The 21,896-nt window shown below is 35.3% G+C and overlaps 2 protein-coding genes across 7 annotated transcripts in view; one reads left to right on the top strand and one right to left on the bottom strand.

The window, feature by feature from the left end:
* Positions 1 to 21,896, top strand: part of LOC142336393 (agrin-like) — a 156,785-nt gene that overhangs the window by 115,889 nt on the left and 19,000 nt on the right. For 4 of the 6 annotated variants that reach the window (XM_075385192.1, XM_075385191.1, XM_075385194.1 and 1 more), the window contains 6 exons: positions 4,778 to 4,850; positions 5,591 to 5,692; positions 11,993 to 12,124; positions 12,573 to 12,676; positions 13,329 to 13,452; positions 13,972 to 14,996. In XM_075385192.1, coding sequence (XP_075241307.1) covers positions 4,778 to 4,850; positions 5,591 to 5,692; positions 11,993 to 12,124; positions 12,573 to 12,676; positions 13,329 to 13,452; positions 13,972 to 13,984 — 548 coding nt within the window. In that variant the 3' untranslated portion in view covers positions 13,985 to 14,996. Of the gene's footprint in view, positions 1 to 4,777; positions 4,851 to 5,590; positions 5,693 to 11,992; positions 12,125 to 12,572; positions 12,677 to 13,328; positions 13,453 to 13,971; positions 14,997 to 21,896 lie in introns of those variants that run through there. The other 2 variants (XR_012758901.1, XR_012758902.1) reach the window with 2 other exon arrangements.
* LOC142336392 (uncharacterized) lies at positions 18,411 to 20,998 on the bottom strand. The gene is made up of 2 exons (XM_075385190.1): positions 19,266 to 20,998; positions 18,411 to 18,970 (listed from the first exon to the last, which is right to left on the bottom strand). Exons 1-2 carry the CDS (start codon positions 20,860 to 20,862, stop codon positions 18,789 to 18,791), a joined length of 1,779 nt encoding a protein of 592 aa, XP_075241305.1. The 5' UTR covers positions 20,863 to 20,998; the 3' UTR covers positions 18,411 to 18,788.

Genomic DNA, 21,896 nt, shown 5'->3' with positions numbered 1-21,896 from the left:
TCGAAGCAACCAAGAGGAGTCTCTATAAGAAACAAAATATTAATATCGGCCCAGCCATCATTGATTTAAAGCACTGCAAGATACTTACTGTCACCTAGCAGTTATAGACCCTTGCTAAGGCAACATCAAGATGATACTTGGACAGAACGTGTATCGCACCATCCACCTGTTAGAAAAACTTAGCCTTGGAAAACAAGTGCTCGCCTTCCCTGTTCGCGTGTTCAAATGTGTTTTGAACGGTCTGTTAATCTCACCTTCATGTTCAGATTTGACTTTTTTCAAAGTCAATATGGGGAAGATTTCGAATTGCCTATTGAGTTGGAGTCCTGGTATGACATGGAATCACAAGGTGCATTTAAGAAAAAAGGCCCACCATCATCCGCGGCTGCTCATGTGCATCAAATTCTTGATAACACCAAAAGATTTGATGGAAAAAGAGTTTATGTAGGATTGCTCCGGGCTGAAGACATTATCCAACTGCGCAACAGTTAATTCTAGCTGCCGGTGCAATTACAATTTTTGGAGAACCGGCTCAACAAAGATCAGGATCTCAGAGATAAATACACTAATACAAACAAAGAGCACTTAGATAAGGCTTATACAGTAACGGTTCTCGATAACCACAGTAAAGAAAGATGTTCAAATCGTGAAAGGTTCCTATCGCACCACGCGGTTATAAATCCGAATAGGTCAGGAAGGGTCATTACGGTGCTCATTGGGGCGGCTAAATTCCACGGTGCATCTTTGAACATAACTTTACTTAATGATCCAGATTTATTAGAGAACTTCGTTCATTTAAACAACACCCATATGCGGTCTTGGCATATATATTGGGAATGGTTTTAGAGGTTGTTGTTCCATCACGTGTTCAGCCAATTTTAAGATCTGTGGCGGGAGGACCCTACATCAAAAGTGGTAGCGCATGAAATCAAACGCCATATATTCAGCGCCTAAGAGTTGCCCAATTGTGCGAACTACGCGCTACAGCGCACGGCATGATATAATGCTAGCAGAGACCCGGAAGCAGCCAAGGCCGTCCTTGAGATCTTTTACATCAACAATTACTTATACTCAATGAAGTCCCCAGGAAAAAGTTTTTATATGTCGGAACAATTGGTGCAGCTTCTTCAATTGGTGAGTTCAAGCTCACTAAGCTTGTAAGCAATGTACAAGACCTGGCTGGCTGGTCAAATTGACGGGTCTTCTCAATCCCCAGTAATGCAAAAGATCACTCCAACTGAGAAAGATTCTGCACATGGGCCCGGCTTCAGTGGGATCTCAACAATGATCACAAGGGTACCACTAGCACCATGACAAAAGGAATGCGATGCTCCGTATTAAGTTTTGTATCTAACGTCTTCGGCCCTATTGGTTTTGTAGTACCTTTAACCGTGGAGGCACTGTTTCTAAACAAAAATATTTGGCGCGTAATGGACAGCATTGGGACAATGCGTTACTCAAAGACTCAATTGATAGGTTCCTTGCAGGGTCCGTGGAGCTTTCACAGCTGACAACAATCGCAATACCCCAGAAACCATTTCTCAGGACTTTTCCATTATCTCGAACTTTACATGTTTCGTGATATCTTCCAGGACGTATTCAGCGCTGTAGCAGTTCTCAATGCCCAATTATTACCTCATTCCGGAGAGATTGAAACGGAGCTTGCATTCGTGCTGGGCAAGGCCCGCGTTGCCGTTATGAAAGTAATGACTGTTCCCAAGTCGGAAGTGCAAGTCAACCTCTGGCTGCACAGTTAAAAAAGAGGAGATCTGTCGAGCATTGATTTTTAATGTGGATAAAGTATTGATGTCGATGGATAGTATCATCGAAATGCGGTTGTTAAGCCAGAACAATAAGCACCCTGTCTTCTTTACAAACCGTGTTCTTTACAAACTAAATTTTTGGAGTACACGAATGTTGATCAATTGAAGAACGCCCCTACTTCTGATAATCCTGCCTACTCCGGCACACGTGGAATGTACGCTGTGTTTTCTCAATCAAGTAGCTGGGTCTTAACTTCTTAAGAGACAAGCTTTGCCCTGCTTGAGACTAACACTGACGTCATAGACAACATCATGCTCGGTGTTGTTACCAAAGAACAAAATGATTACAACATCTCATCTCAGCCTGTATCATCAACCAATCCCATTAAGGAACCAAGTAAACATCTGATGTCGTTTGATAAGTATAGCTCTGATCAATATTCTTCTTTGTAGCATCCTACGTGCTCCGTCTCCTACCGTCACAGAATTGTTATCGTAATTTTGACGGTAGCATGGCCCATCAAACTGAGTTCGACGAAATTGAGCGTATTCTCCAGTACTTCGTTAAAACAGAGTCCTTTGGTTCCAAAAAACGTCTTTTTGATAACAAGTTCGTTATAAAAGCAACTGCATTGCTTAGTATCTGCCGTTTTTTTAACCTCACGATCTGATCCGTTCTTCTCGAAGATTCCGACGGCTAGCGGAAATTGACTTTGACACTAACTATTCTATCGCGCTGGATGCACGTTATACTTTTCGAAATTGTTCCGGCGTCATACTGACGTGATATATCACCATCAAAGGCATTAGCACTTTGCGTGCTAAAGTAAACTTTTTTATGCCCTCCTCAAATTTCGTTCTCAAATTACGTCCTCGAATTCCTCAGCAAGTTCTATTAAACCGTACTGTGTTTTTTGGTGCAGAAGATTTTGTGCGGCGATCATTCAAGCAATCATGATTGAACTTCCTAAGGGGAGACTTGCCTATCAGTCCCCTTTTTCTTTTTTTTTTCACTACCACCGGGGTTGATTTCTTTTGTCCATTTAACCTCTCCGCTTGTCGGACTACTGAGAAGAGGTGTCAATTTGTCTTCACCTGTCTAACTACTTGTGCTGTCCAAGTTAAAACCGCTTTGTTCATGGACTTTACTCCCTGAAAAATGCGAGCAGACAGTTTCGTCTCCCACCAGGTACGCCAGACATTATATGCTCAGATAATGGTACAAACTATATATCGGTGCCAAAAAAAATTTTTCAGCGCATTAAAAAAAGAACACGAAGCACATCGCAGTGAAACTTAGGCATCATGGGAAAAATTGGAGGTTCTATCCGCCTAGTGCGCCACACCATGAACACATCTGAGAAAGGTTTATTCGTAGTTTTAAGAGAGCACTGTATTTCATCGTCGGTATGCATAGCCTCCGAGAAAAGGTTTTAAACAACTGATTTTGTCTTGTTTGTTAAACACGCACTAAATTCATATCTATTTAGGCCTATAAGCGCCGACCCGTTCACTCTAGGCGCAATAACGCTTCGTTTTCTAATCTGTAATCAAGCAACCGGAATTCCGTCAATCGTTGCAATTGTCAAGTTCGATCGTCGCAAGCTCGTGCTAAGTCCCATGCTAATGCAATTTGGACATGTTGGCTCAAGAAGTATGAACCTGCTCTGAACCGTTGGTCTAATTGGCAGACGCCACCGAGCTGCACTTCAAGACCGGTGATTTAGTTTGAATAGTTGAAGAACGCAACCGGAGGGGTTACTATCCCACCGTTCGGACGGTTCTGACAGCTTTGCGAGGTCCGCCACGGTACGCACTTCGTCCGGGACGCTAATCTGTCCGCTCGTTAAGCTTGTCCCGATTTTCTTAACATTATTCCGAGCTGGAGGATGTTACCGAGTAAAATGAAATGAAAATCTAATCAGCGAGAAAATTTTATGCGTCCTTTTCCTAATCATGTTAGCCCTGTAAAAAGATTAGCCAATCAGATTCGAGTGTGCAAAATGCACATAAAATTATCTCTACTACATAGAAAGCTGGGAAAAAGTGCAATCAACATAGTTTTTTTGCCTACGAATGAACTGGATCGATCGCGCTCCAGTTAGGCTAAAAATGGTTAGGTTTCAAAAACGAATGGGTGACCGAGTTGCGCCAAAAATTCGCTCAGACACAAGACCCACCGAAAAGATACAGCTAGTTTTGCCGAGTTTTTGTTCTGTGCTTTCATGTCTTTAAGTTTGTGGAGTTATTACGTTTTCTTTATAGAGAAAATGGTGTCTTCATACGCGAAAAACTTGATGTTATTTCAATTTACGAATTGAAATTCCGATTGTCTGTGTTTTAGCACCTTTAGAAAACTAGAAAAACAATAAACTTTGTATAACAAAAATTTCTATCCGACTGACAATATTTTAATGCGTAAATTCAACTGTTGATGTTAATCAGTTTCTGTAAATTTTATGACTCAAATGTATATAATACGGATTTTTGTTTCAAACGAATTCAGTTGTATGTCGTTGTTGTATTGTAACAAGAGGACAATAGAAAACATTCCTCTTTATTTTTGTTTTGGTGTCTACTGTTTAAAAATCTGGAGTGAATTATTATGCTGACGTCTGCATAATTGATTTATGATTATGGATGTTATAAGCATGTTCTTGTTAGGAATAACAATTTCGCTCACAATTTTTTGAGATCATTATTAAGACCATGTTTTACGATCAGGGCTTGCATAATTTCGACATAAACCGATTTTCATAATTTCTGTTTTCAACCAGCAGTAAGACAACTCTGCTGCGAGGTACTTGGTTTATAATGCTGCGTGCTTGATAAAAAAAACTTGTGAGCAAAGTTGAAGTTCAATGAATGCTAAGTATACTCAACATACTGACCACAGCCTGCTGCTATCAATTGACCTGTAAAACAAAACAAGGGTACATCTATAAGTGAATCATAACCTTTTTTAAATCAAACTTTGTGTTTCAAAGGTAGAGCTCAAAAAATTGGCTGTTTAGATGCCGGAGACATGACAGCATTCTCTTACAATGTGTTTCTTAATGGAACAAACGAATATCAACTACAATATCCGTGAGTAAACGACAAGTGCTAGACCAATAGATCGGAAGACAGTAGATCGTAAGCTAAAATTGGGAAAAAAGACCGAAAATGAAATTATTCAAGGTGCATATTGGCCAATCAAATTTTAAGCACTCGCAATTATGAGACAGCGTACAGCATGTGTCGTCGATCGTGATAATTTTTTCGGGTGTGATAGATTTTTATCAAGTCACACAGGCCGCTAAGGCATGGCCAGATGTGGTAATTTTATGTAAACTCTCGTGAATAACCGATCTCCTGTCCCAATTTTACTGTTTTCGATCTACTGTATAACACCACTACTCGTTTAGTGGGGCTATGACAAAAAATCAAAAGCAAAACAAGTGGGACGTGCTAAATGGAATGCGGCATTTAATTATGCACTGAAATTGTTAATTATATTTAAGAAAACGATTGTCGCGCAGAACTTAGTCGGTTGATAATTTGTGTGGTTAATTGTCATAGTTTTAATTCGGGTCGCTGAGTCCAACGAGCCGCTGAGGCATGACCAATTCAGCAAATCTTGTGTACAAAAATTAGTAAAGGTCATTGGGTTAAACGGTTAAGGTTCTATTCTACATTTCCATTTCCAAAATCTGCACAATTCGATCTACTGTTCTTTCGATTCACTTTCCGCCCCATCGTGTAGTCCAAGACAAAAAATAGGTTTATGATCATTAATAGTTCATGCTTTAATATCAGAAAGCTTTCAATTTGTAAATTGTTTTCAGGTCGTCTCAGAAACTTGAGTTCAAGAAAAAGACAATTATTGAGCTGATGATTCGAACCAACTCAACAAATGGTATCATTGCAAAAACACCAGACAGGTCTAGGTAAGTTAACCTATGATTTAAAGAAAATCTCTAGCCAAAAAGCCAAACAATCCAGTAAAAGAAATATACATATTCTTTAATTGCTCTCGATTGACGTTTAGCATTTATGGTAATCGTGTGTCTTGATTAATTTTTTTGTCTAAAGAGTTCGAATTTCCGATTTACTTATTTAACCCTTGATTTCCTGAACTGTTCCATTTCTAAACTGAACCCATTCATAATTTTAAGTAATTGAACTCCACTACATTTTACTACTACACGTCAAATAAAAAGAGCGCTTTCATTGCAATTATTTTTCAGTTAAATTAATATAGACTCTGTGATGGTTTGTTTATGCTTTTCTGACTTGAGTCCTGCATGCCCAGAGAAGTTTAAATCAAATATAAAAGGACTTGATTCCATTACATGGTTGATAATTAACTTTCATAACATCTCTCAAAGCAAGCTACAATTGAACCCCCCCCCCCCCCCTCCCTCGCATTTTATTTGAGATCAATGGCTCATGCGTTGGTTCGCTCTAATTGCATTTTGCCACGATTCTATAATGTGCTGTTCAACAAATTATCAAAAATTTGGCCAAAATAGCTCCGCAGAAGAATACATCATCACGGTCAAATTTGCCCAAATGCTTAACTAAAATCCACGATGCTATGTTAGTATACAAGTTTTGCAGATTTGGGTTACATTCTCAAACTATAGGTTAGTTTTTGAAGGAAATTCCATAAATATTTTCCTGAAAATGTGTTTTAAAATCTTTTTAATGCGAAAACGAAATGTTGTGAAAACTATAGGCTACAAGGGACGTAGGCTACTTTTGCAAATTTAAGGTAAACAAAATCTGCGAAGACAGAATTAGTCAATTTACATTTAGGTATACCTCTGCGGTGTTATGAGCTTCTGAATTCACTTGCCATATTAACTTCAATTACTATTTAGAGGAGAGGGTAACTGTCACCGATAAGAGAGTCAAAATAGTAAAAAAAAAACAAATATAACTTCTATCTTTATCAACAAAGGTCGGCGAATAATTGAGTTTTCGCTCACTGAAAAAGTTTTCATCTCCGCATTTCATTATCAATTACCGTGTTTTGAACATCGTCTACATCGTCTAAGCATCGTCTAGCAAGACCAACTTAGTTCATATTTTTAGACGGGTTTATAGAAAATCGAACAAAAATAACAAAACTTTCAACTAGTATAAATTATTATTCCTAATTCATAATACACGCTAATGTTGACAAAAACTGAAAATTTAAAATTAACACAATTCTTCCATGCACATTTTGGAAAAAATTGATTGACAAAATTATCAGAAACAATGAAATAGAACTGGTTGCCAATTATGCGGGACTTTTTTTTGCTCCGACCCACGTGTGAGGATATACTCAATAGGGTTTTTTGTTCAGTCAATTTTGGCCGATCGATATATTCATAATAGAGAGTTGAGAATAGTATCATTGAAAACTGCGTCCAGCATAGAGTATGGGATTAAAAGGATTTTTTTTATTTTTGTTTTATACAGGGAGTCATTGAGGTTTAAAGTTTTGCGAATAGTAATCGGAATTTTGTTGTTTTTTTTTTTCACTTTTCCATTTATTTAACACAAATTTTCGTCGAATTTGCAAAAATTTGTTTCAAATGTTTATATTATTACTAATTTTATTTTTATGGATAGAGGAGGCTTATTGATGGAGTTTCTGCGAGGAATTGATTAACATTATTGCTAAATGATTGGAATTTCAGATTTTTTAAATCCAAAACGGCTCCAAATACGCTTTTTTATACCACCTTGCTTAAATATGCCGGTAGAAGGAACGAAACATCCGCTGTCAGAATCTTTGAAACCTACAAAAATAGCTCGTTTAAACTTCGTTTCCTATAGGAGTCTTCTGGAATTAACATTTTGCCGGTTTTTAAAAATATTGCTCAAAAAATTTTGATCATCAAAAAAGGCACCATTTTTTTTGGTTTTTAGAATTATTTCATTTGCTCCTTGCCCTCTTTTGAAAACGTATGGCATAATTAATTGCTCTCAAACGAAGTTTCAAGCAATTATAATAGTCCTGTCGGTGTTTTTTAATGCGACTTTTCACTTGACCGATTTTTTGTCTAAACCATTTAACTTTTCGTCCTCAAAGACTGGATAAACAGGTAGCGCCCACAGGGCGTTAGGTGCTCTAAGAGCCTTTCAGCTCTCTTCCTGCTCAATATGTTTTGGAGACTTATACTTATGTGTGAGGGTCTGTTCTTAGAGTTTGAAGACCCCCCATCCCCTAATGTTGATCCCCCCACTATTGCCCACACACACACCCACCGCAATGTTGCCCCACCCCATTGCTGCCCCCATCAGCATGCTAGGTCTCGAGAAATCTACTCTAGGATTTGATAACACTGCATAATTTCTGGTGATAATGAAATGGTTTTAACATATTAACATCACAAATTTAGCATACTTTTTTTTTACCAAATGTGCAATTTTTTTTATTATTTGACATTTACTATTTCAATATTCACGTTTCGACTCAGTGGCCAGAAGAATTCATTAAGGATTTCATAATAAGTTGCTGAGAAATTTTTCTTGGGCTTGAAATAGCTTTCAACTTTTTAATATCAAAAATTTTAGCAAATTTTTGATAAAACGTAAATTTTTTTTGAAAATTTTTATTTTTTTTAGTTTTTCCAGCCTCAAGAGCCCGAATAACCTCCTCTAGCGTTTGACAATAAGTTATTGAATAGTTTCTAGATATGATGAAATGTTTTTCTAGATTTGAACATCACAAATATTGGAGCAGGAGCAGGAAAAACTCCTTGAAGGTTTGATAATAAGCTACTAAAAAAATTCTATAGGCTAAGGAAAAGACATGTTTATTGTCATTTTCAGCTTCAGGGGTCAGAAAATCTCCGTTAGGGTTTGATGATGAGTTAATGGTATTCTTTGGCAATGGTTTATATTCAACTTTTTTGTATTAGAAATTTTAAACTTTAGAATAAAATTAGCATTTTTTCAAATTTTTCAAAAATTTTTTTGTCATTTTTTTAGATTTCACTACTCTCAAGAGCCACGGATTATCCTCTAGAATTTGTTAATAGCTTACTGCATAGTGTCTAGAGGTAATGGAATTCGATATTTTAAAATTACGATTTTAGGCAATTTTGTAAAAAATGTTTGCAATTTTTTCAAGTTTTTTAATCTTTTTGAATTTTTTTCTGCCACAGGGGCCCAGGGACCTCCTCCGAGGTCTGATAATAAGCTGCACAATAGTTTTTAGATTTAATGGAATGATTGTCACTATATTAATGACTGCAATTTTAGCGATTGTCTGATAAAAATTTAAATTTTTTTCTTAAATTTTCGGGAAAATATTGTTTCACTTTTTTGGATCTTTATGAGCCAGTGAAACTATTTGAAGCTTTAATTAGGGAACTGAATAATCTCTTCAGACAATGAAAAAGTTTTGAGGATATTAATATCTTGAAATTTTAGCGAGACCAAATGAATATATATTTTTGTATGGCTTTGACAACCTGTTTTTGTAGGTTTTGAATTATTACTTTTGTTTTACCTTCATTTCTTGTCCTTTTTGCAGCGTCATGACTTCGTCTGATTTTTCAAAAGTTTAATTGGTTTTTGTAGGAGCTACATGGTGACCTACACAATGCTTTCAGTTGTTATCTAGTGCCTCTTAGGACTTTGAGTATATTTGTCTTAAGAAATTATCAGCGAAGTTTTGAAGTTTGCCAATTTTTCTCTTATTGACAGACAAAAATGCAGACAAAAAATTATGTACAAAAGTGAAGTAAACCAAGTGTTGTGAAAAATACCTTACATTATGGCTTTATTTAAACCTAATCATATCATGGCTTTCTTACTGCAAAATTTCATAAGAATTTTCTGATTTTTGCATTTTTGCCTATATCTGAGGTTTTAATTTGTTCTTTCTTCTAATTATCGCATTAAGATATTTCAAATTGGCATTGGGAGAATTCGCAGAAGAAATTTTAATACAGAGCTCAGTCAATAACTTGCAGTTTTCATAATGGCTGCGAAACAGTTCTCTAGAAATTTATTGGATTTTTTGTTTTCAAGGAAGACATTTGATATCAAAGGAGACGCAAACGGAAAATTCAAAACTTGCCAATCAGTTTAAATTTTTTTTAATATCTTATATTTTTTAAAGATTCAACACTGTGTTTTAGATAAATTATTTGTGAAATTTTGAGTTTTCTCTGTATTCGTTAAATGATGTTTTTGTCTTGTTTTGATTTAATAACAAGTACCATTATCTTCCTGGGCAGTTGCAAGTTAATCTGTTTTGCTTTTAAGTTGACAACTTGAGTTTCGATTTATTGAAAACTTGTTTTAAAACAATTAGTTGGTTTTTGAGCTTTGTCATTTTAATCTTTTTTCTGTCATTTTTGGGGCTTGGTCTTTGTAACGGCAGGTAGCATCTACCTCCTAGAGAACCGAGATCCAACCCCTATAGTTGTTTTTTTTCAACTGATGGTTTCGTGGCTTTAGTACTACCCATTTTCAAAAGAGAAATGTTGTTCTTGGATTTTTGCTCACTTCTCAGTTGTTTCGCAACAATATCACACTAATAAATATTCAATTGAGAAAGTTTAATTTTTCCATGAATATGTGTTTAGCGGTTGCGACACCGCTTTCTTGTTAAATTTAATTGATTATTCAATTCGTTTCTGCTGCTCTCTTTGTTTTTATCTGACATATTATGGATAATGCAGGTCTCAGTTGTTTCCTATGACGTATAAACTAACCTTTTTAATAGGCCGAATTGTTTTGTATTGGTTTCAAACAATTTGACTTTAGTTGCAGTTGAAAAAAGGAAATGTATTTTTGAACATTGAGTTTTTTTGCTCTTCTTTGTCGACCTGTTACCGAGTATCATTATTGACTTGTCTCATATCTTAATTAATGAAGTACAAATTAAGTTGTTTAGTTCACGTTTTATAAGATTTCATTCTTTTGTTATAAAGTGTTTTTTTTAATAAAGCCTTCGAGTTTTGGTAGTAATTAATGTTGGCTATTATTTTATTTTTATGTACGGCCCTCTAATCGAGATTATTACAATTCAAAGAATTTGAATTGTATTGGGGTGCTGTCTTTTCTTTAAGATCTGTTCACACATTTTCATGATTTTTGAAGTCAAATTAGAGCAGTGATAGTTGACATAAGTGGTTTTCCCAATCCATTCGTAGTTCATTCTTGACCTAGTTTTTTTTGAACCAAATTTCCATTTCTCGCTAATAGTTTTTTTGTTCATATGCGGCATTTTTACATTGATTTTGTTTTTTTTTTATCGATTTTTTTCAGAAATGGTTCTAACTCATAGTCCGTTCTAGGTCTAGTTTTTGGTTTGATCAATGCAAATTCTTTGAATTGTGAGTCAGGACTTGTCCTGCTATGTTTTTTTCACTTATTAGTTTGTTGAACAATATGTAAAATTTCGAAAAATTTTTGATCTGTTCCTCATTTCGTAGAGAATTAAATCAAAAAGTGGATGAGCGTGGTTGGAACATTATGCACGATTGCACATTACCGAGGCTCCTTGTTTTGCTTTAATCTTGTACTGTACAGAAACCCATCCATTCAAACCTTGATTTGAAATAATCAGTTGACAAAAGAAATGGCTCTTTGTAGCCCGCAGTGTTTAGTCTAAATTAACTTATATCAACGTAATTAAATTTTCCCTGCCTGAGGTCCCTGACTGAAATGACGGCTAATCAAAACTTTTTGCACTCACACTTTTGGGCATCATCTTCGAATAGGTTGTTGCTGAGCAAATTAGCTTTTGTTACCCAGTAAATCGAAACTTGATACACCTTGATAAGAGATGCATGATGTTGCAGAATTTGCGACATTTTATAAGCACTTGATACGCCAACCTTGATCGGTAAATCTTGGTAAGATCTTATCAAGGCAACTCAAGAAAATTTCTTGAGATCAAAAAATCTTCAAAAGGTGTTGTCATTTTTTTCAACTTTGCATGAGTATCAAGAAGCAAAATCTTGGTAAGACAAACTAGAAAGCTCAATGATTACACTGCAAGACATACGAAGTTGTAAAAATTGAAAAAAAACCTGAAAAATGCTATCAAGATTTATACCAAGAGAATTTCCTAGAACTATCAAAAAATTTTCTTAGCTTACTTTGAAATGTTTCCAAGATCTACCACTAACCAATGGTGTTTCAAGCTCTTGGCAAGATGTTTCGAGATCTGCAAGAGAAGTCAGGATCATGCATGTCTTATCAAGGGGTATAAATTTCGTAATTTTTTTCAGGGATGAATTCATGAGATTGGAGTTGCTGCAAGGCTATGTGCAAGTCACTGTCAACTTGGGAGGGGGCGAGTTCCTACTCGTGTCTGAAAAACCCGTGAATGATCAAAAGTGGCATCACATCACACTACACAGGTACATTTCTGTTTTGCACATGGAGCTTTTACACTTGTCACATTTGTCAGACTTTCGAAAGACGATGTTTGGAAAAAAAATTATATACAATTCCTACTGCTGATATTTGACTGGATATAAGATAAAGTTTTTGACTTGATTTGTAATACAAGTTGTGGCATTTTCTGTCATAACTGAAATCAAAGCTGAAATTGTCCCATGTTTATTTTAAAATGCATAAATGGATAAAAAACTTGACAAATATTCATATTAGAGCAGATTTACTAAAAGATCTAAACAAAAGACAAGAAAGATCCATTTAAGCATCCCCTCAGTTCAAAATTAACCCTAATTATTGAAAAATTGGTGATTGCTCCTTTAAAGTATTAAATGTGAAGCCTTTTTTGCATTAATAAAAGGATATTCAACTGCTCCCTTTTTACATGGGGATGTTTTGCGGTTTGTTTAGGAATATGGAACAAGTGTTGTTGAGAATTGACAAGGAACCCGCCATCATTACATATGGACCAACTGGATCAGCTGAACTCAACACTGAACCAATCATTCAAATAGGTATGTTTTTATTGTAAAACAGTTTGAAGATTTGTGAGGCCAACCTTCAGGTGATTTATATAACTCGTTTCTATTAATCAAAGACGAGGAACTAAAAATTGCAGGAATCCTCATATGCCGACTTTCTGGCCACCCGGGTTGATCTGTGTTCAAACTCGGGCTAGCCGGTTTTTCCTAGAATCTTTTTTCAGTAAAATTAAAGTTTACTCGAGCTCAATCAAAATTGCGCTAGCTCGTTCTCAAACCATTTTTTTAACATGCATTGTTCTTCTTGAGCCTTGAAGCTATGTAAATTTAATTGGTTAAACAACAAGTTTTCGGTATAATTAATTGCGCATATAGCTGCCCAATGAAACAAAGTTGAAAAACCATAAATATTGTGATAAGTTCATTGCCAAGAAGTTGAGTTTGCGCTGCTAGTGTATCTTTTTCAGATAAAAATAAGGTGTTTTTAAACCACGGTCTCTCCTAGACGATACCAAGAATTAAACTCTGATACCAATCAGCTATTAGGCATGGTTTAGGCTCTATAAACCAGTAAGGATTTGCAGTAAGTTAAGAACGCAATGAAATTCGAAATTTTAAGGAAATTCCATTTCCTTTTTGTCTACTTATCTTGTAATGTCTTCCTTACAAAAGTTACCAATTTCAGGTTACGAAATGTCACGTAAACCGGGCTCAATTTCCTCACGTGACCAGTCAGTGACAGGATGTGTGAAGGAGGTCAAACTAGGAGCGGAGATGATGCAACTGCCACTTTCAATGGACCATCCAAGGTTACGGCATTTATTCCAGTTCAATTAAATTTCTACCACAATCTAGCCAGAGCAGCCATCTTGCAAAGACTTATGGAGGATATAATTGAAACCTTCCTTAGGCGTATAATGGCCTGATTTCGCATCAAAGAATTTAACGTTGATAGGCACAATTTCTGTATGACGCACACCATTTCAAACTACTCCCGAAAAGTCCCTGCAAAGTTCCAGCTGAGCTTGAAAAAACATTCCCATCTGAACATCTACGCTTTTCTATTGGTGTAGTTTACTCCTGGTACCTCAATTTTGCTGCGTTCAGAGCATAAATTTAAGACTTGGTAGTTTCTGGACTTTGCTCGGGAGTACTTGAGGTGTGGGCTGGTCCCATAAATGTTGCTGATTTTGCGGGAAAGTTTTGCTACTGGTTCCATTTACGTTAAAAATTGTGTGAAAAACAAACCTAACTTTCAAATATTGTCTCAATTACAAATTCCGTTTGATTGAAACAACAATGTGCGTTCTAAACAGTTTTAATTTCAGGTCTTGTACATGAAGTAGTGGCGGAAAGTCAGTTAATGCCAAAAAGTCAGTCCAGTTCGTGCAATTAAAAGATAGATGTGTTCATCGAGGCATAAAACATTCACTTTTGGATCTGTTCTTCTGTTCTGGTACCAGTAGCAAGGTCTGAATTGACGTTTTTTTTTACTTATTTGTAGGACTACAGCATTCATTGTTTAACGAAACAAGATGTAGAAACAACTTAAGCTATTCCGTGTTCCTCTGTTGTAGGAAGGAGCCCCCAAAAGACAGAACAACGAGCAAAAGCGACATTTGATCATATAAAATTGACTTCATACAGTTCTATCTCAATTTAATAAAAACACAAAAATCATCATCAGAGCGATAAAAAAATCATTAGAGCAAAAACACGGAGATTGAACTTAAATTTTGGAAGCATTCAAGAATAATTCAAATCAATTGTTTAATATTACCTAAATAGCTCCATAAAATCGTCCAATGCCAATCCAATTCCAATTCAAAATTAGCTTAATTATTCTTTTTTTTGAAACATGTAAATTACTCAGACTATAACCCTAAGGTTAGATATCTACATGCTCTAAAATGTTAAATAAATTAATCAGCATTGTTATTAATATAGTAATCTTCAAATTGTGGCTGTTCGTTTTTATAGGTAAAAATAGGATTTGAAGGCTCCTATTCGTCAGGTTTGCGCTCGGTAATTGTGCTACATAAAAAACGAGTTATCCCAAGTAACGAAGTAAAACTGCAGAAGGATTTTACACAAAGAAGGATGAAGGCTGGGGTAAGAGAGAGGCGGTGATCGTTTTTTTAAGGTGAAGAACAGATCCAGATTTCTACACAAATAGTCATCAATGTCAATCATTTTGCTAATATTTCATTTAACTTTTTGAAAATGAACTTATTTTTACCTACATGTCATTTAGATGTAATTTTAGAATGCTTATTTGTAATTATTGCCATATTTGATACAAGATTTCATTTTAATCGTTTCATTTCATTTTCAAATTTAATTCTATTTTTCATCCAATGTTAAAATCAGTCAAGTTTTGGGCAGCTTACTGAGAAAATTTGCCTTTTACTTCAGCTATAGCAAATAAAACAAGCAGCCGGCAGATTGCCGGAATAGCTGCGAAATTTTCTGGCAAGATATAGTATATAGGTAGCAGCAGATACAATCAGTTGATAGAGTTGCTAATTTATCATATAATACCTAATTAAAATATATTTTTAAATTTCTTTCAAAAAACCAATTGTTCATTGTATTTTTGGTCACCATGTTGAGTCAATACCAGCCTTCGTTGTATAGGAGTCCTTCATAGACCTTGTAAAGTTTCAGAGTAACCTCAATATTAGTATTAAAAAAACCAATGAGAGAGCGCGGTAAGTCATTTAAGGCCAAGAAAACATCGCAAAATTCAACTTAGAATTCCCTGCCAATTAGTTTAAGAAATGACTTCACGCACATAAAGGCAGTAAAAGAGAAGTGAAAGAATGGCATGAGAAGATTAAAACTGACAAAAACACTTTCGAATAATAGTATTATAAGCAATCTTCAAACAGATAGTACGTATCGTATTCAGAGGCAACGTTTTAGCTATGGGACGTATATAGCAACAAGGGTTCATAATCGATCAACAATCGTCTAGAAAGTCTAAAAATATTGAGAGGAAAATCACCTTAATAAGTTCAGATCGTGGTTATATTTACTTAAAGTTAGTTTGGGGGAGAGGGGGAACAAAAATATTCCAACCTTTCTAAATTAGAACGGATTTTATTCCTATTTTAAAGGCTTAGAAAAACACGAAGCTGATTTGATAAAATTCGCTCATTTACTCAGTAACAAAAATCAAAAAAAATTATCTACTGAGATTTGAGGCGTGAACAAATCAAAAAACAACAATGACCGTCTGACGACGAAGAAAAAACATTACCCGGAAACGATCCGCAGCATCGGAACTTCTCAAAACCAAACCAATGATCCGCTGTCTGAAAAAAAAATTAATTCTCGCAACATCAGAGCTCACCAAAAGATTTCGATAACAATTGGAGCCAGAGTGTGAAACGAGAGAAATTTCAGCAATAGCATCATTGAGGTCAGCAAAAAATACGGCGAAATTCCCGAAACCCTACAAAAATAACTCACAGAACTATATGCAATGATGAAATGTTGCAAGCAAATACTCGATATGAAATCTTGAAACCGCCAAAAATCTATTTTTTGGAAAATTTTCAGATTGAAAAAACTCATAAACTCAAGAAAGTGACAGTGCTATTAATTTACGCAATATAGCTGGCCACAAGAGATCACAGCTTTCCGCTGAACTCTGCAACCCAAAAAAAATTAAGCATGATGATAATGTTCTGAGAAACAACTGAATAGTTCAAAAGAGATCAACAAATTTTTGTTTTGACCTGATAGCATCTCAAAACAATTTAATTCAGTCTTTTTTGAGATACACAATTGTTAAAATGAGTTCGAATTATTGGCAGTTTTTAAATTTATCGGGAGAAAAACAAAGAAAAACAGGATAAAAATCAAAGGCAAAACTCATTTACCAAAACCTAGCCCGAAAAAATTTCACGGTAAATAGAAATCAGTTATTAAGTGCCGAACATCAGTACAAAAACATTGAACTCATAAAAAAATTTACTACAAAAATCTACGAGACACAAATATGCTCAAAATTTTTCAAATTTTAAAACCAAATTGAACAATTTTAGGTAGCAAAACAAGCACATTTTATTATTTAGAAGTGCACATTCACAACAAGTTCTTATCTGCCGTCAAAATATAACTGAATACAAATGAAAGAATCTAAACACAAAATTTGCAAATGTTTAAATATTAAAATTTCAACTATTAAACCAATTTTTGAAATTCAAATATTTAAAGCAAAAAATAATTGAAATTTTAATAACTCGAAAAGAAAACCATAACGGTTCACGGCAATCTTTATACTGGAAAATTAAACCAAATTAAAAGCAAAACATAGAAAAATTGACAGAAATCCTGAAATGGGATTGTGTACAGTTTAGAACATCAGAAACACCTCACGTCAGAAATAATCAATTGATGCTTGAATAATGAAAGGGTTTTTTGTCATATACACCGATTCTGAAAGAAAACCCAAAGATCCAAAAACGAAAACAATTGAGAAAGTCAAAATATAAATAAAATTGAAAATAATGAGCCCATTTTGCTGATGAAACATACTAGGCTCTCAAAAAAGAAAAATCAATTCCAGAACGCAAATTAAGGCCGATTCGATCTTAAAATATTTCTACAAAGAAACAAACTTTAGTCAGAAAAGTCAGTCAAAAAAACCAAAACCGGCTTAACTTTCATCTATATGCGCCATTTCCTCAGAAGCATTTTTAAAGTCGTTCAATTATGGCGGCGAATAAATAAAAATTTAATTTCCTTCGCTCAGCAAAACTTAGCTCAGACGGCACTTTTTTTCGTTCTTAGGCCTGAGCAAATAGTGCTTCCGGTAAAAAAAAAACCAAAGACTTCAAGAAAACCAAAACTCCTCGTGTCGTAAAAAAGATCACGTCAATATTGGTACCCTCAGCTAACAGCTTTTCAACTATAAAAAATTGAATTTTTCAAAGCTCAGTCGCATTTCATATTCAACCATAGACACTTTGGAAAACCCTTTATTTGCATATTTACCCAAGGTACATTTGTCTCCTGGATATAATAGTACTAAGCGAGTAGAAGTGGACAGTGCAAAAATTTTTGTTTATTTCCAAAAATTTTGATACAGATGCTCGCATTCAATAGTGTTGAATTCTAATTATTTTGACGTCGAATTTGACACAGGCGTTAAAAAGTTGCCGCACTCTGACTATAGCTTAAATTTATTACATTTCTATTTCACTTACAACATGATCACAAAAGGATAATATGTTGTCTATCAGTACGCCTAAATATTTTACACTTTGTTTGCTTGCAATAATGTTGCCATTGCAGTGCAAATTTGCGTTGGAAAATTTTTTCACCAAAGACCAACATAGAAGTTTTGTTCTCGTTCAAAGTTACCTTGTTCGCTGCCATCTGATTTCACATCAATTCAAGATCTTGAGCGAGGCCAACTTTTTTGGTTTTGCCATAAATATTTGCGTCGGCTGTCAAAAGAAAACTCATTATTTTTAGGGACGCAAGTCAGATCATTTATGTAAATGAGAAAAAGAAGTGGACCCAAGATCCCTGAGGTACACCAAAAATTTATCATGGCTGATTGTTTATACCATTGTCAACAAATTGTTGTCTATTTCTCATAGACAACAAATTGTTGTCCATTTCTCGTATACAACAAAATGTCTATGCGATGTCAATAGTCTGTCGATCGGCTCTCTGATAACATTTGGTTGGAAGAATACTATGGACAACCGTATCGAAAGCTTTAGATAAATCAAGCATGTTTTGAAGCCAGTAACCTCGAAAAGAATTATAATTATGGAGAGTAAAAACAACCAAAAGTACAATTAACATGCTATTGCTATGTACTACGTACTCAAATATATCAGGACTGTGTGCAGTTTCTATGGACCAACTTTAAAATATCGAATTTCTTTAAAAACCATTTTCATCAAACTTAATCACTTCCTTGAAACAACTTGCAATACACAACAGAAAAATGGTATAAATCAGCAAAAACAGTTCAGTTGACACAAGTTTTCAATTATCAAGCTATCGAAAATGTAGGTTTCTGCAGTTTGTATTCACATTGCACACGGCCTCATTCTTCTCTAACTATTTGCTCGTCTCGTCTTATTCATCTCCATCAATCAGAGTAAGATCAGTTATTTAATCAGGTCAAAATTTTGTTTCTCTGCTCATTTCGCAGAAAATCGGTGAGCAGTGATTTGGTTTCTCCTGAGATACCCAAAGCTTTGTTAGTGCACGGCTGGTACATGTCACACATGAAGAAGAGGCTTAGTCTCACTGCAGACACGCAGGAAGCTTTCTCACTCGCTGGATCTGCTGCAATTCCTGCAAACCAAACATCTTTTGACTAGTTTTAAAAATTATAATTTTTTCAACAATATATATATATATATATATATATATATATATATATATATATATATATATTTGTAAGATTTGTAAACACTGTATTGATGTTTAACCATTTACGAAATATAATTGCAATAAATTTACGAAAATTTGCTAATTATATATCGACGAATGACTTAGGAGTTTCATATCAATACCACTACAATAAACAAATTGCAGGTCTCATTAAATTTTCTCAAACAAATTTCAAATTTTGCCCCAACACACTAACCCAAAGCATTGATTTGCTCAATTGCATCCCACAAAGCTGTGACCTCTGTCAAGATCTGAGGCAGATCCCTCAGCACCAAACCATGTTTGTCCTCATCAACAGCCCTGTCCAGAAGCAGTCTCAGAAGTTCCAGCGACAAGCCCACAATTTTTCCATCATCAAACTGTGACGCCATCAAAGCGCTGTCATTTGAATCGAACAAACACCTCACAAATTTAGTAGAAAGAAGCCAATTATTCAATGAGTACAAAAAATTCGGCAAACTTGTTGGATCGTAAAAACCCGCAACACTACCATGAGGCCTACATCCAATTCTTCTAGGGGTGTTAATCAGCGACTGCTGAACGTTTACAGTGTCCCATTGCAAAAACGGATCCGCAACTTGGGGAGCGAAAAAGCTCATCGAACTGTTATGGGCGAAGCTAAGATCACCAACTCGAGAACAATCATCCAAGTCCAGTTTGCGTGGAACAAAGAAATTTGAAGAATTGTCGTTACGGCTTCTCGTTTTGTTTGACCCAACGTTGTGCTCGTTCAGCTTCCGCTTTTTCATGACAAACCGAAACTTCTTCAAACTTTTCGTCAGCTCAGAAACATTTGCTAGAACTTCCGTCAAAATTTCTGACCACAATTTTGAGTCATTGGTTCGACTACAAACCGTAAATATTTGTTTTCGGCTCTCGAAAGAAATATACAAGACACTTTTCAGAGTCTCCAACGCGTTGCGCTTGATGAAGTAATTTTCTGACCTCATCTCATTTGATACAATTTGATTCATTTTGCTCACTTCGAGAATTGCCGGGCCGCTGTTAACGGTTGGCTCATTAATCCACAATTTGAACATATGAACAAACATCTTTGCCCAAAGTTGAGGCATCACAGTGGCTGTTAACAAAACTGGGAAAGCAATAATCTTTTCCATCAGCGTAACTTCAGTTTCGAAAAGATAAAAATTACGGTTTTCAAAACCGATCACTGTCAAAATTCGACCAATCAGAGCAATGCTCGAATATACGAACAAACTCAATCGGCCAAAAACTGTCAAATTACTGAGAAGCAATTCTGTAGGATAGATGTAAACGTAAGAATACTTCGGTGACATTTTCAGAGAACAATAACCAAACTCTGTAAAATGCATTTTGGCTACAAAATTAAGAGCCAAAAGTCCTGATAACGAACACAGGTAATAAATTGTGTTCCAATGACACATAAAACCCATCAGCAAATTGTACAAAACGACTGATTGAGCCATCGATAAAATCGGTATCCCCGAAAGAGCTAAAGGCCGAGCCAACAAATGAGCAACTATGTCTATATTTCTGATGAAAACTAGAGGCTTAAAATTGATCAACCGCAAGGATAAACTGCATGAGAGTATCTGCAAACCAATTGTAACAGTTGCCGAAATAATAAATTTAACCGAAAATACCTGACTCAAAATTTTACCGACCATTGTAATTGGATTGATATGAGCATTTAACGCGCACACACAAATAAACACAATAGCGGCAATGTTGAATGAGTGCACAAGGAATGTTTTCACGAAGACTAAGCTTAGTCGTTTGCTACAAATCGGCAGAAATGTCAAAGTTGCCATCACTTTCTGAAAATAAAAAAACTGTTGAATGTCCGGAGAATGAAAATTACTAGAACTCGAGCAAATCAACGCTCATTTCCACGACAATAATTAATACAGCATACATTGAGACAGAAAAGGTAAAATCTCGAAATAACGTGCCAGTTCAGTTGATATCAGAAGGCTGACAAAAATACCTATGGTGATTGCACAGTCTAGAGATTGGCCCAAAACCTCAACAGGTCTGCCGCACGTTTAACATTTGAAGAGCAAAAAGATTGAAGGTTAAAAACTGAACGAAAAGTCTTTCTATCTAATTTTAAGTTATTACACGCAGCCAATTAAGCGCACTCAATTGCTTTTCGATCGAATATAATCTAATTGAAAATTTTGATTCAATTGAATAAATTGAGTTACTTCAATTGAAAAGTTAATTTTAAAACATTTTCAATTCATTAACCATGAAGCTCGCAATTTATTTACCGTGAGGTTTAACGCTCCAAGAACCTTTTACATTTCATGTTACCTCTGGTGCATGATTTCAAAATAATAACAAACCTCTAGAAAAATGGTTTCTTTTGATTGTTACATAAAAGACTCGCTCTCGAAAAGTAGTCGAACATTGTACCACCAACTATTTGTTAAATGACGAAAACTTTCTGTAACCAAACAGAACACATAAAACGCAACAAAAGCGCAGCTCAAACTTTACGAACCGAAGATCACAGACATCTGTGATACCTACTTTTGATGATATAAAAACCTGTCGAAATAATTCTTATGTAGACACAAAAAAGTGTAAAAATTTTTAAAAGTTTCATGGAAAACCATGCTCTTTCAACAGTTAAGCTTAAAATTTAACAAGAGTAAAAAAAACAACATGCATCAGCAAGACAAGTGATATGTAACAATTTACATAATTGAATAACACGAAAACAGACAGAAATCAATTAAGATGGGTGAAATGAATTGGAATTTCATTGAGACCAAAATCACAGCCAATTCCAATTTCAACAGGAAAAGATTATCAGCAAGCAGACAACAGCTTCAGCCTT

The sequence above is a fragment of the Convolutriloba macropyga genome, chromosome 3 (assembly GCF_964194025.1).
Source record: "Convolutriloba macropyga chromosome 3, txConMacr16.3, whole genome shotgun sequence".
Classification (NCBI taxonomy): Eukaryota; Metazoa; Xenacoelomorpha; order Acoela; family Convolutidae; genus Convolutriloba; species Convolutriloba macropyga.
Note: the sequence above shows the minus strand (reverse complement) of the source record. Positions and strands in the feature narration are given on the sequence as shown.

What these genes read in the sequence shown, in the direction of transcription:
- LOC142336392 (XM_075385190.1), bottom strand. Translation starts at nt 20,862, where the DNA reads ATGGCAACTTTGACATTTCTGCCGATTTGTAGCAAACGACTAAGCTTA. An exon ending in TGAGCAAATCAATGCTTTGG is followed by an intron (nt 18,971 to 19,265) that starts GTTAGTGTGTTG and finishes TTTGGTTTGCAG; the next exon opens with GAATTGCAGCAGATCCAGCG.